This window comes from Bos grunniens, chromosome 22 (assembly GCF_055505025.1).
Source record: "Bos grunniens cultivar Pamir isolate PY7600 chromosome 22, Bosgru_T2T1.0, whole genome shotgun sequence".
Taxonomy (NCBI): domain Eukaryota; kingdom Metazoa; phylum Chordata; class Mammalia; order Artiodactyla; family Bovidae; genus Bos; species Bos grunniens.
Window position 1 is genome coordinate 3,062,852 of NC_141186.1, and position 12,497 is coordinate 3,075,348.

The window sequence follows — 12,497 nt, forward strand, 5'->3', positions numbered from 1 at the left end:
GTGATTTGGTTGCAGGCTTTTATATTAAAAGTTGCTTTTTTTTCATACAAGCTGTTAAGTCTTCACCATAGCCACTGCAACTAGTTTCCAGCTACTTTATATGTATTTACATATATGTATATATATTTATACGCATTTACGTAGTTCTTATTAAAATCACAAATAGAAATTCCTGCCTAAGATTTAACTTAGGCCCCAGTCCCATGAAACAGAATGAACAAGATTATAATCTTTTTGGTTTTTGGCTAAAATATCTGGTTTGTAATCTGTATTTTCCAGATACAAGGAAACTTTTCCCTTCAAGCTAATTACGACTTACAGCAACTTGGTAAATTACACTTTTGTTAAGTAGAATTGAGACATTTTCCTTTTCTACATGGTCCCTCTAGAAACTGGAAACTCTTAGGTGCCCTGCACCAGCACCTTTATCAGGCAAGGTGCAGAAATCTCTTAGGTATTTTGGGGACCTCAGAAAGAGGGGAACTCACCCACACGTGTAGGTATCGCACCACTTGTGTACAGATGAAAAGGCGGGAGACCAGGGCAGCAGACACCAGTGTGGGGTAAGCAAGCCCGTGCACTGCTGGGGGCCTTTTTCTGTCGAGCAGTCCGATGACTTAAATGAAGAAAGGGAAAGATACTTTGAAAGCTACATACAACCTGTGGCTATTCTGTAGGGGCCAGCTTCGTTTTTACGTGGACAGTTCAAATGTGCGGATGTCACGTCCTTACCGCTACTGGACAAGACTAGCTTACAGAACACGTCCCCTGTGGGAAGCACGTTCCCGTCCACTGGCACCCCTCTCGCTGGCCCCCACCGCGCATGCCCCCTGACCCTGGCTCTCCTGGGCAGCTGCAGGCCGCTCATCTTCCATCCTGTGTGAGCTGTCTTCTCCAGAGGGCGCTTCTGGATGAGAACGTTGCTCTGTTCCCTAGGACTCGGCCCTTGGGTGGTTGAGGTCTGAACTCTCCCACTCTGCCCCTCAGGTTTTCAGGGAGTCACATCCCTGCTCTGCTTACAAATTAGGTTCCTTTCTAGCAGAACTTCAGTTTCCTTTTAGAGAAGATGTAACTTCTGTTTTAGGTAATGAGGGGATAAAGAGGCTTTTTTTGTTTATCAATGTTCTTTTCAGTCTAGAGTTATGGAAGTGCAGAACTGGGTTATCCTTATAAAAACCTGGAGACTACGGACTTCCCTGGTGGTGCAAAGGTTAAGACTTTGCCTTCCAGTGCAGGAGCTGGGATCCAATATGCTTTGAGGCCGAAAAAACCAAGACATACAACAAATGATATTGTAACAAAGACTTTAAAAATGAGAACAAAAAAAAACCCTGGAGATTGAAGACATTTTCAAGTGAATCTTTTGGAGCAGGGGTCCCTAGCCTCTGGGATCTGAGGCGGAGCTGATGTAACAGTACAAATAAAGAAATAGAACGCACAGTCAATGCGATGCACTGCAGTCATCCTAACCATCCCCCAGCCCTATCCACAGAATAACTGGCTTCCATGAAACCAGTCCCTGGTGCCAAAAATATTGGGGACCACTGCTGTGGAGTAAGTTCCAGCTAGTGGGACATAAGTCAACAAAATTTTCCATTTCAAATAAGCCACAGATGGGCCACCCTCATTTCTCTTTGAATCTCACCATTAACAGAAATGATCATAAAGGGTGCATTTAAAAAATTATGACTGGGGAAAATATTGGGGTGTTAATTTTCCCTACAGTTTTACATCATTTGTATAGCTCTTTGAACTGCAGGAACATCAACCACTGACTTTCTAGCACACCTGTTTGACAACTACCTTACTGTTCAGATGCAAAAGCACTGTCTCTTCGAAAGTTGATTTAACAAGATGTCTTGTTAACAACTAATAATTAGCACCAACCCTGAAATATTTAGGCAAGGACAGTATTTCACATCTACTTCAAACAAAAATAATTTAAGTAAACAATGTCTTCGTATTGTTCAAACCATTAATCAAGCCATTATGTCATATGACTCATTTTAAGGAACATTCCCAATCTTGCTTTTGGAACAGACAAACCAGTAATCTACCCTGAGAGATTAGATACAATGCACAGCCTACACCGCCATGATACAGCTTCTGCTGCTTTGTTATTACACAGGTAGTTGCTTCCCTCAGCTGAAGCCTGGAGCCTCCGATTAGTTTTATGCATATTGGGTTTTGTTCTATTACTTGGCAGGAGATCGTACTCCCCTGAGTCAGCTGTGTTCATTGTGTTCATTGGTCAGAATAAATTTCAGCATCTGACACCAACTCCATTAATCACAGACAAGACTGAATAAGTGAGGAAGATAATAGAAATATCTGGCGAATGGTGAACACTGTTTATATATGGATGCTATTCAGTTAGTGTATTAAGAGATCTGAAATATTCTTTTTGAGTCCAAGGTGTTTGAAACTGTCAAAAAGGATAAAAGCCTTCTGACATCAAACGCTTTATCTCAGGCAAAAGATGTAGGAATTGAAGACAGTTATTACTAATATTCTTAATACTATCACCCTGAAATACAGAGGAATTTCCAGATGAAGTCATCCTTACCATTACGGGTCAAACCCATGTCTCCTGTGGGTCCTGCCTGCGTGGGCAGGTGGATTCTTGGCCACCGAGCCGCCTGGGCAGTGGTGGTGGTTCAGTCGCTAAGTCACGTCCAACTCTTCATGACCGTGTGAACTGCGTCCAACTCTTCACGACCGTGTGAACTGCAGCCACGTCCGTCGTCCCTGTCCTTCACTGTCTCCAGAGTTTGCGCAAACTCATGTCCACTGGGTCGGTGGTGATGTCTTATCCAACCATCTCATCCTCATGTCGCCCCCTGTTCCTGCTCTCATCACCTGGGAAGTGCCACCATAACATCAACACAGCAAAGAACTGGGTTTCTAGAATTAAAATTCCTCGTTAATTAAAAACCACTTTCTCAATAAGCAAATCATTAACACTTCAAAATAAAGTCTAACCGATGAATAAGCTGCTCTATGTTAATGGCGGGTGTAGCCCCTTTGAAGCAAACAGCTTTACACAGTAACATACCCAGTGGAGTTTTCACTATATGCTGAAGATTAGATGGAAGCCTGTGTGATGCTGTTCCCACTTCTACCTGGATAATGTACATGACTGTAAGTTTAATTCATACAACATACAGTTTTTCAACTATTTCATCATTTTTTTCAGTTAAGACTTGAGGGATGTATTAATACCAGGACAGAGTTGGCTGCAGTGAGGTAATTTCAAGTCTTAAAGTCTAGATGGCAGCTTCAAATTTTATCAACATTGTGATTAAAAAATGATGCAAACTAGTACAGCCACTATGGAGAACAGTGTGGAGATTCCTTAAAAAACTGGAAATAGAACTGCCTTATGATCCAGCAATCCCACTGCTGGGCATACACACTGAGGAAACCAGAAGGGAAAGAGACACGTGTACCCCAATGTTCACCGCAGCACTGTTTATAATAGCCAGGACATGGAAGCAACTTAGATGTCCATCAGCAGATGAATGGATAAGAAAGCTATGGTACATACACACAATGGAGTATTACTCAGCCATTAAAAAGAATACATTTGAATCAGTTCTAATGAGGTGGATGAAACTGGAGCCTATTATACAGAGTGAAGTAAGCCAGAAGGAAAAACATAAATACAGTATACTAACGCATATATATGGAATTTAGAAAGACGGTAACAATAACCCGATGTACGAGACAACAAAAGAGACACTGATGTATGGAACGGTCTTGTGGACTCTGTGGGAGAGGGAGAGGGTGGGAAGGTTTGGGAGGATGATATTGAGGCGTGTAAAGTATCATGTGGGAGGCGAGTTGCCAGTCCAGGTTCGATGCACGATGCTGGATGCTTGGGGCTGGTGCACTGGGACGACCCAGAGGGATGGTGTGGGGAGGGAAGAGGGAGGGGGGTTCGGGATGGGGAGCGCATGTGTACCTGTGGCGGATTCATTTTGATGTTTGGCAGAACTAGTGCAGTTATGTAGAGTTTAAAAATAAAATAAAATTAAAAAAAAAATGATTTTAATCTTAAACTTTGAGACACAATAGCACATATAGATGGAGTAAGCCAGATACTGTTGTTCCACTGTAATAATTTTCTTATCTGTACACATTAAAAAGTCAGCAGGAATGTAATCTGTTCACATTTCCATCTGTTCCTTTATGCAACTTAATAATGACTCTTCTCTGATATGGTTTCCTTTTTTATTTTTATGTTAGGCATTTCATACGCTTTGTAAAACCATGTCTGCAAACTTTCAGTTCCATTCTCAATGTGAGAGGCAGAAATTTACAATTAGCATCAAAGGTAGAATTGTGATTTTTAATAAGTTTATTAATTTATTAAGTACTAACACATATTTGATTCTTAGCCAGAATACAGAGCTGGAGGGTGTTCTTCCATACTGAAAAATCAACTACATAATATGGTACATTATGTGCAAATGTAAATACTGAAAAACTCTCCAAAAATTTAATCAAAATCTGCTTTGTTTGCTAATGATTTTCCCAGAAAACCACTGATGAGAACACCATGAATCTCTTCAGAATTAATGTTTATAATGGCAGTTTTGATTATGTTGATCCAAGTAATGCAGTGGTGGCAAGTTGGGTAAAGGCAAAGGTTTACTTTTCATTTCCCCAAATGTCGTCTCACTTGATTTAGGAGGGCTTGGGAATACCCAGGAATTATCTTCCAGGGAATTTCTACTGTAAGAGTTGTGTTCCTGAAAGTTTGTGCCATCGTGAGGAATGGATCGCTCGTGATCTGTCCACGACTGGAGAGCTGCCTTCTCTGATAAAACCTTTGCGTCTCCTGGTAAGGGGGAAGGCGTGGCATGGCAGAGCGTTTTGCCATTTGGTGAGAGGGGGGCATGTCTTTTGTAAGCTGCAGTAAAATTCGACAAGTGCAGTTTTGTGCTGTCTTTACCCAGGTCTTCCATGCATCCTGCTGGGGCGCAAGCTGAAAAGAAAACACAGGCTAAGCATCAGCTGTCTGGCAGTTAGAATCATAAAATAGTAAACATCTGGTTAATCTGGTCACTCTAGAACTGGAAATGGACATTGCCAAATCAGTGCAATCACCGTGGCCCTGGGACTTGAGGGATGACAGATGCCCTCAGTTCAAATTTACCTCTTGGTAAATAGCTGATCTCTCGTCTGCAAAATGGACACTGTAATCTTGCCCTGCCCGTATCACAGTGAAGTTGAAGAAATTACTATTTTAAAAAACTGGAAGGTGGTCCAAAAGTAAATTTTCCGAGGAATGATTATATTGTGAATTGTTGAGACCTAAATCAAGTTTATATATATACATATATATATAAATATATGTATTGTTATATATATATATAAAGGCTTTTATGAATAAAATAGTTTAAAAACTATAAAATCATCTTTTTTCTTATAAATGGTAAATGTTAAATCTGCTATGGTCACAATATAGTTCAAGTTAAAAAAAAAGCAAAAAACCCCGGTGTTTAGTAACATGTCATGGCTTAGAATACAGACCACAGATGGCACAGAGGCAGCGAGGGCCTGCCCCTCTGCCTGCACCTGCCCGGGGATGCGAAGCTGAAGCTCTCCCTGAGCCAAGGGGGCACCATGTGCAATCAGTGCCTGACTCCAGTTTTAAAGAAAAGAAACTCAACCACATGATATGGTAAGCTCGCTACTGCCCTTTCTCACGGGAGGTGACAGTGCTCAGCTTCTGGACTGTGGTGACACGTGGCTCTAGAGAAAGGTGACCGCAGCTCGTCTCGTCCGCTCCGCAGAAGACTGAGTTCTGTGGAGCAGAGTGGTGGCCCCAGGCCTGGCGCTGCTGTTGGAAACGTCCAGCTCAGAAGCGACACGACAGTGAGCCGTTTCCACACAAGAGGACAGCACTGCTCCTTTACTACTTTCTGGAAGTCAGAAGAGTTACAGGAGAACTCACTGAAGAATTACTCTATGAGTCTCTCTCAAGAGAAGTGCTATTTCTACCATCAACTTAAAGTTGTCTCCTGTGTAACCCTGGCCGCTGGAAAATCTAAAAACAGAATGAATCATAAATTAAGTTGGAGCCTGCCAAAGCACCTTGTTGCTCTGCTGATCTGTAATAACTAACCGTAGAAAGGGAAAGGAATTCTCAACTTCTTTCCTGTCTCATCCTGTCCCACTGTCTCCCGCCCCACAGTAAACATTCCAGAGAACGAGTCATAATTCTCTTGTGCCCTCTTTGTTTCTGAGGTGCAAATAATAATTTTAAATTAACGATTTTTAAAAAAATATAAAGTTACTCTCATGCCTTGAAAGTTTAGGACATTCAAATTTACACTGCACAACTGTACAGAACTACATTATGTAATGAAAGGTACAAATGCACTGATTTTTCTCTGAGGTATAAAAAGTAGCTTTGGCAAAGTACCCACTACTAGTTAACAGAAAACTCAAAAGGTTTAGTCAGCTAAGCAGTTAAATATGAAAAAGCAATGAAAATTTTTGTTTGGTTAGAAGGGCTAAATGAATAGCATCTAGTCTCCATTCGAAATTATCGTTTATGGAGAGAAAAATTAAGTTTACAAAAATGGAAATAACCAAACAAGCAATTAGAGTTATCTTTTTGAAAACAATGTGAAGAGCTAAGTCTTTGGCATATTTTGAAGCACGGGAATGAAAAGAGCTTTTGGTGTCTTGCTGTCTTTTTATTTTAATATATGAAGTAGTTGTGGTAAAAGGTCAACTAGAGCAAACTTCACACCTCAGCCTTGAACACATAAGCAACACTCGGCTGCGAAGAAAGCCACAAGGGGAAAAGAATGCAGTGCTGAAGAAACACATCAGCAACACCTTCATGTGTGAAGCTGACCGGTCTGAGGCTGAAGACAGAACAGAGAATGGGAGGCTGTGAACACACTACATAACTTGCGCTTATCAAACCCATTTGATAAGATTTCGATAAGATACGATCAAGAGCTGCTCTTCGGGTAGTTCGGCTGGAATCAGCGGTTTCCGGCAAACACTGACTTGCCTTTCTTGATTGCAGCTGGGGTTTTCAGCTTTCTCAGTAGTTCGGCTTGTACTTGAGTCACCAGATGCAAGTTAGACATTTCTCTCTTCAGTTCCCAGTATGCACTTTGCATATTGTCACTGAAATACAGGGTTTTATTTTTTAATGGTGGTTATTCTATATGGACAGAAGGGAAAAACTTTAACAGAGAAATGAACTTACCTGCATTTCTGCTAAAATTAGTTTTGAAATAACAAAATAAAACCTCCCCATTAAATATTAGTTGAAATATTTAGAGCATTATATAACAAACGAAAAAGATCTTATTCACAATAATAATGACCTAATTTTTATCAATGAACTGAACTGTGTTAAACAGAATGGTAATATAAAAAGTACTTTAAACGAATTTAATAGTTCTCAGTATTCAGATTTTATGATAGTCTACAAGGTGCAGTGGTGTTTAATAGTAAGGGCTATGTTCTTCACTTCCAAGTCTGACCAAGAATTCAGTGATGTTCATTCATGTATGGATTTTAAGTTTATTAATATAGTTATCTTTTAATTGTTGTTTTGATGTTGTGAATGCTGTTACCAATTGCTGAGTGTATACCCAAGCCCACATTAAAATACAATCGCGGTCTCATGTGTCCCCTTCTCTCTCGTCTGACTGGGCTGTCTCAGATGCCGGCTCTAACCAGCGTGACACGACAGCAGGAGTCACGAAGGGCTGCTGACTCCTGGCCGAGAGGAGGCGCTGCAGAGGCTCGCAGAGACAAGGACTGCACAAAGCCCCATTTCTGCCTTTCAAAGCATTTTCTGCAGTTACCTGGGAGGTCATAAATCAGATATTTTAAACCTAATTTTATTGAGTTTTATCTTCCACTAAGCATTCTTATTTGGATAGTCATGATTTTTTTTTTTTAGGTTCTTAGTTGCCAGCTAAATAAATTGAAATCCTCAACACATATTCTTGCTTTGTTGCATGAGAATACATAAAATGTTAACTGTAAGAACAAATGATCTCATATTGTTCAAACAAGCACTACTGCCTCTTAAAGATATTTCAAATCAAATTAAACAAACATGTCACTTCAGGTTCAATTTTTGTCTAGCATAAACAAAAACCTTTGAGCAAACTTCAAGGATAACACTCTTGATATCTAAATCTAATATCCTAACTATGAAAACAACAGATATAATAAAAAACAGTTATTTTAATTATGTAAGGCTACATACATTTTTGGTCAAAATATTCCCATTCCATTCAGACTATAATTCTTTCAATAGAAGCAGGAGAATAAACTTTACATTGCTTTTGAGAATAATCTACTTACTTGTTTTAATCTGTTGTAAACATCGTTTGTTAACCAGTAGTCTAGTTTTTCAGGTTTTTGACAGGTGTGAGAGAATCACAAAAATTAGTGAACCGCCTCTGCTTCAGCAGTCAGCATCTGAGCTGTGTGCCACTCTGCGTGTCTCACATAGGCACTGTCTTAAGTGTGAAGAGCCGTGGGTTCCTGGCTGCAATTCTGGGCATCACTGTGCTTCCCCAAAAGAGTTACTCAAGTTACACAGCAGCTAAGTGTGTGTAAACACTGTACATGTGCTAATACATGCAGTCATGACATGAATCATACAGCTTACAAACAGCATTTATTATTGACGTGCGATGGTCAATCAGTACCTGACTTGGAGAAAAGCAAATACAGTACTCAAGACAATGTATGGATACTGGAGTATCGGACACCTCATCATTCAACAAGGCTACTTGAATAAAGTAAGAGAAACAAAAATAATGGAGGTGTTGGGGCAGCTCTAATACACATTTTCCAATTCAATTTAGTAAAGACTGCTTATAAACTATGTTAAACTAGAAACTATGTCACCAAGTTTAACATACGTCTACTAATCTTTTTCTTTTGCCTTGAATGTCACCTGAATTGAAAACTACAGATATAAAGATCTAATTATTACTAAGTGTAAGCTCTCCCTCTTGTGGATAGCAAAGTAATGGCAGTTACTTTACGCTTTACAGTTAATATTAAAGTCTTCAGCAAAATCCTAATGATATAATTGTCTATAAAGAACTCATAAAAACGACCTTAACAGTGAGATGCAACACCCAAGTATCCTGAATGAGAACCGTAAATGACAAAGCAGAAGCGACATGAGACATGAGGGTAACGGTGGCTGGGCAGGTCCCACATGCTGGACAGGCAGCTCACCCCTCACCCCAGCCTGGCGGCCTGGGGGCTCGCTGGACACAAGGAAGCGGGGGCGGGAGAACTTTCCGACTCTGACAAGCTGCTGTGATCCAGTCCCGTGACTGACTGCCACCATTTTAGGGTCACATTTTCACACCATCCTCAGCTTCATCTTCATCACACTGACTGCTGACACAACCTTATAATGAAGCCTGCCTTATCCACATCTCAAGGGGTGGACAGACGTCCAGCTTACATGGTAAAAACGGTAAAAGCTCAATTTTCTTAACTGACACTGTCCATTCAACTCTTTAATACTGAAATGAATGTGCCTTCTACAAGAAAATCTTTTTACTTCAGTCCTATTTTTCTTTAGCTTTTGAAAATTTACTGAACTACGCGATTCCCCAGAGGAATTAAAATACAAGTACGGGACAGTCTCAGCCCAGAACTCAGGACTTAGGAAAGCACGTTTAGATGACTGATTTCCTCAAAAAAGCTTCTTTCAAATATTTTTAGTTGTAAGGCACAACAGGCAATCATTTTACCCTGCATCCCACACTCTGGTATGTTCTATTCTGTTTTATTCTCTATTTTTAAAATGCTTAACTCATAAAATTTCACGATCATTAAGGCAACACAGCACAGTGTGAAAAACACCAACATATTCCCTATCTTGGAAACCAAGAATGTGCATTTAAGTGACCCCACACCTACATCTGGCTTCAGAATTGAGGGCAGTAACCTACAGGTAACCCTAGCCAGCACACTGGCAGGGCAGTGGCCAAGTTTCTGACAGGTAGGGCAATTTTTGTTGAATGACATGTATACAACGAGGACCATAAAAAGGCCTCCAGTAATTCAAAGGTTCACTCAGGAATAATACTGTATCACCTTGTTCACCCTGCAACATGATGAGGACGTGCAAAAAAAAAAAAAAAAAAAAAGTTTTCCAAATAAATGGAAAATAATCCTTAAAAATACCTAAACTGGTAGCTAATGGTTTTATGGAAACATGCTATGTACTTCTCTCTCCTTATATAGTAGACTTATCATCTGAATTATTCCATTTAAAAGTGGATGCCGTAACTTGCAAAGATTAATAAAACAGGACTATAAACTGGACATAGGTATAAATGATAAATTGAAGGAAAAAACAAGATAAGACGCAGTTAGGAATGAGACTACATAAAATTTTATGCATGGTATTAAGTTTACCAAAGGTAAGTCACAAATCAGGTTATTAATTTTCTAGCTGCTTAACCAGAAGATGGAAAAGCGGTCAGTTCCACAATCCACACTGCTACAGGTTTGCAAAAAAGCACAAATGGGCCTGGGCATGGGGAGCCATTAGGGCTCGCTTTAATCATACAGTTCTTTATCACAGAAAAACTCTTAGACTGAACTGAATTCTAAACTCTGTTTCTCTTAGTTGATATCCCCTGAATTACTACTGAGCTTTAGAAAACTCAAAACAGTACTCTGAAGCCACAATTATACAGTTCTATAGCCTCAGAAGTCAGACTCACCTCCTGCGGCTGCCTCCCTCTTCCAAAGCCTGCAGAGAGCCTTCTCTGTCTTGTCAGTGCTACGGTGCCTTCAAACACACATCTTTTTGGTGGGTGGGGGGCAGCTTTTCCCGTTATTCTCAAAAGAAGTGACCCCAATCATGTAACATTGCCCATGAACGGATACAGAAGCCTGTTCTATACCATGCACTTCTAAGAAAGTATTTACATAAGCCCCTTTATTTGACCTACTCTGATTCTAACATGCCTCTTTCCAAAAAACGGTTTAAGAAAGCTTGTAAAAATGACAAATACAATAAATTAGTACGGGGAAACCTAGGTTGACAGGAAAAATGGGAAGTCTGACACAGAAGACATCTTTGAAAAATAATTCACAAGGACAGGGTACTAGGCGTGTGTTTTAGAAAGGAAAGGCTTCCTTGCTGTGAGTGTAGACAGAGGTGGAAGGCGTCAAGTGGAGGCAGGGCAGGGCTGAGCAGCTTCCAGCCTACGGCGCCTACAGCACTGCCGGCCCCCACACCTGCAGAGGGGGCGGCCCTGCCTCTGGAGAGGGGCTACACGGGCTTTCATTCAGCTCTTTTCCCAACTGAGCGTTTCTCTCCACTGGGTGTTTGATAGGAAGAATAGGTATGAGATCATTCAGTAAATTCTGGAAGCCGAACAATCCAACAATGAAGTCAAATGTGTGTGTTTCATTGGGTGGACGTGTCCATGAAGAGGGGGTGCTAAGACAGCACAAAAAAATCATCAGATAAAACAATGCACTTACGTTGATGAAATTAAAATGAGATATGTACTTAAGAAACAAATGCCTAAAGTAACACGTATACACCCTGACAGCTACTTTTAGTCTTACCCTAAGAAGATGGCTCTCTTAAAATTCATGTCACAGTAAAGACTAAGGCTGTCCACGTTTGGCCCTAAAACAAAGTGATACTGCCACGTATGGAAATGCATAATCTTCACGTAAAACTCAGAATTTACTACAGAATACTTCTGCACAGCTAGCTCCCTAATATTCTATCTAAAACAGTACTGAATGTTCAAAAATTTTATCTAAGGCATCATAATAATATGCATCCTTCTACTGCTCAAGTTCAAGCCCATTGTTAAGGAACAGTTAAATATTTTCATAAATACACAGTGATCAGAGATTTCATGCAGCACTCAACAGTGTCAACCTGTTTTAAGGTTAAATCGTAACAGAAGCAACCTAACACAGTGCCGGGCAGAACAAGGTGTGGCTTCTAAATGCTGGAGAATGTTCGTACCTTGAAACGCTCAGTCTCTGCAGATCTCTGCAGTTCAGATTGTCATCCAGAGATGGATCCTGTCATTGTTTAAAAAAGTTTAAAAGTTGTCATCATTACCTTCTATTAATTCTCAGTACTTTACTACTCTACACATGCTTCAGCTTTTACAGAATACATCTATAACCGTAGATCTTATATTCAATGTTAATAAAGTAACTCCAAATCTGCCAGATATTTCTAAATCATTTCTAATTATTTAAAGTCATTAATGCTTTAATTTTCTTTAAAAAATACACTTGCTTTCACATAAAAGCCCTTTAAGTTGTACAAAATATATTTCTGAAGATACTAACCTGAAATCTATACTAAAAAAATGGTAACATTTATCAAATTACTGTTTGTTCAAGGTATAGCTCAGTGAATTCCATCAGAAAATGGAAGTTTGTTGGTATTTCACTTTTGGTATTATTACAAAAAAGTACTCAAATTTAAC

The 12,497-nt window shown here is 40.0% G+C and overlaps 1 protein-coding gene across 5 annotated transcripts in view; it reads right to left on the reverse strand.

Annotated features, from left to right (window-relative positions):
* Positions 1-4,342: 4,342 nt before the first annotated feature.
* AZI2 (5-azacytidine induced 2) overlaps positions 4,343-12,497 on the reverse strand; it is a 41,286-nt gene continuing 33,131 nt past the window's right edge. For 2 of the 5 annotated variants that reach the window (XM_086365601.1, XM_086365600.1), the window contains 3 exons: positions 12,023-12,081; positions 7,037-7,155; positions 4,343-4,990 (listed from right to left, as the gene is read on the reverse strand). In XM_086365601.1, the coding sequence (XP_086221727.1) occupies positions 4,578-4,990; positions 7,037-7,155; positions 12,023-12,081 (591 nt within the window). In that variant the 3' untranslated portion in view covers positions 4,343-4,577. Of the gene's footprint in view, positions 4,991-7,032; positions 7,156-8,652; positions 11,477-12,022; positions 12,082-12,497 lie in introns of those variants that run through there. The other 3 variants (XM_086365605.1, XM_086365604.1, XM_086365603.1) reach the window with 2 other exon arrangements.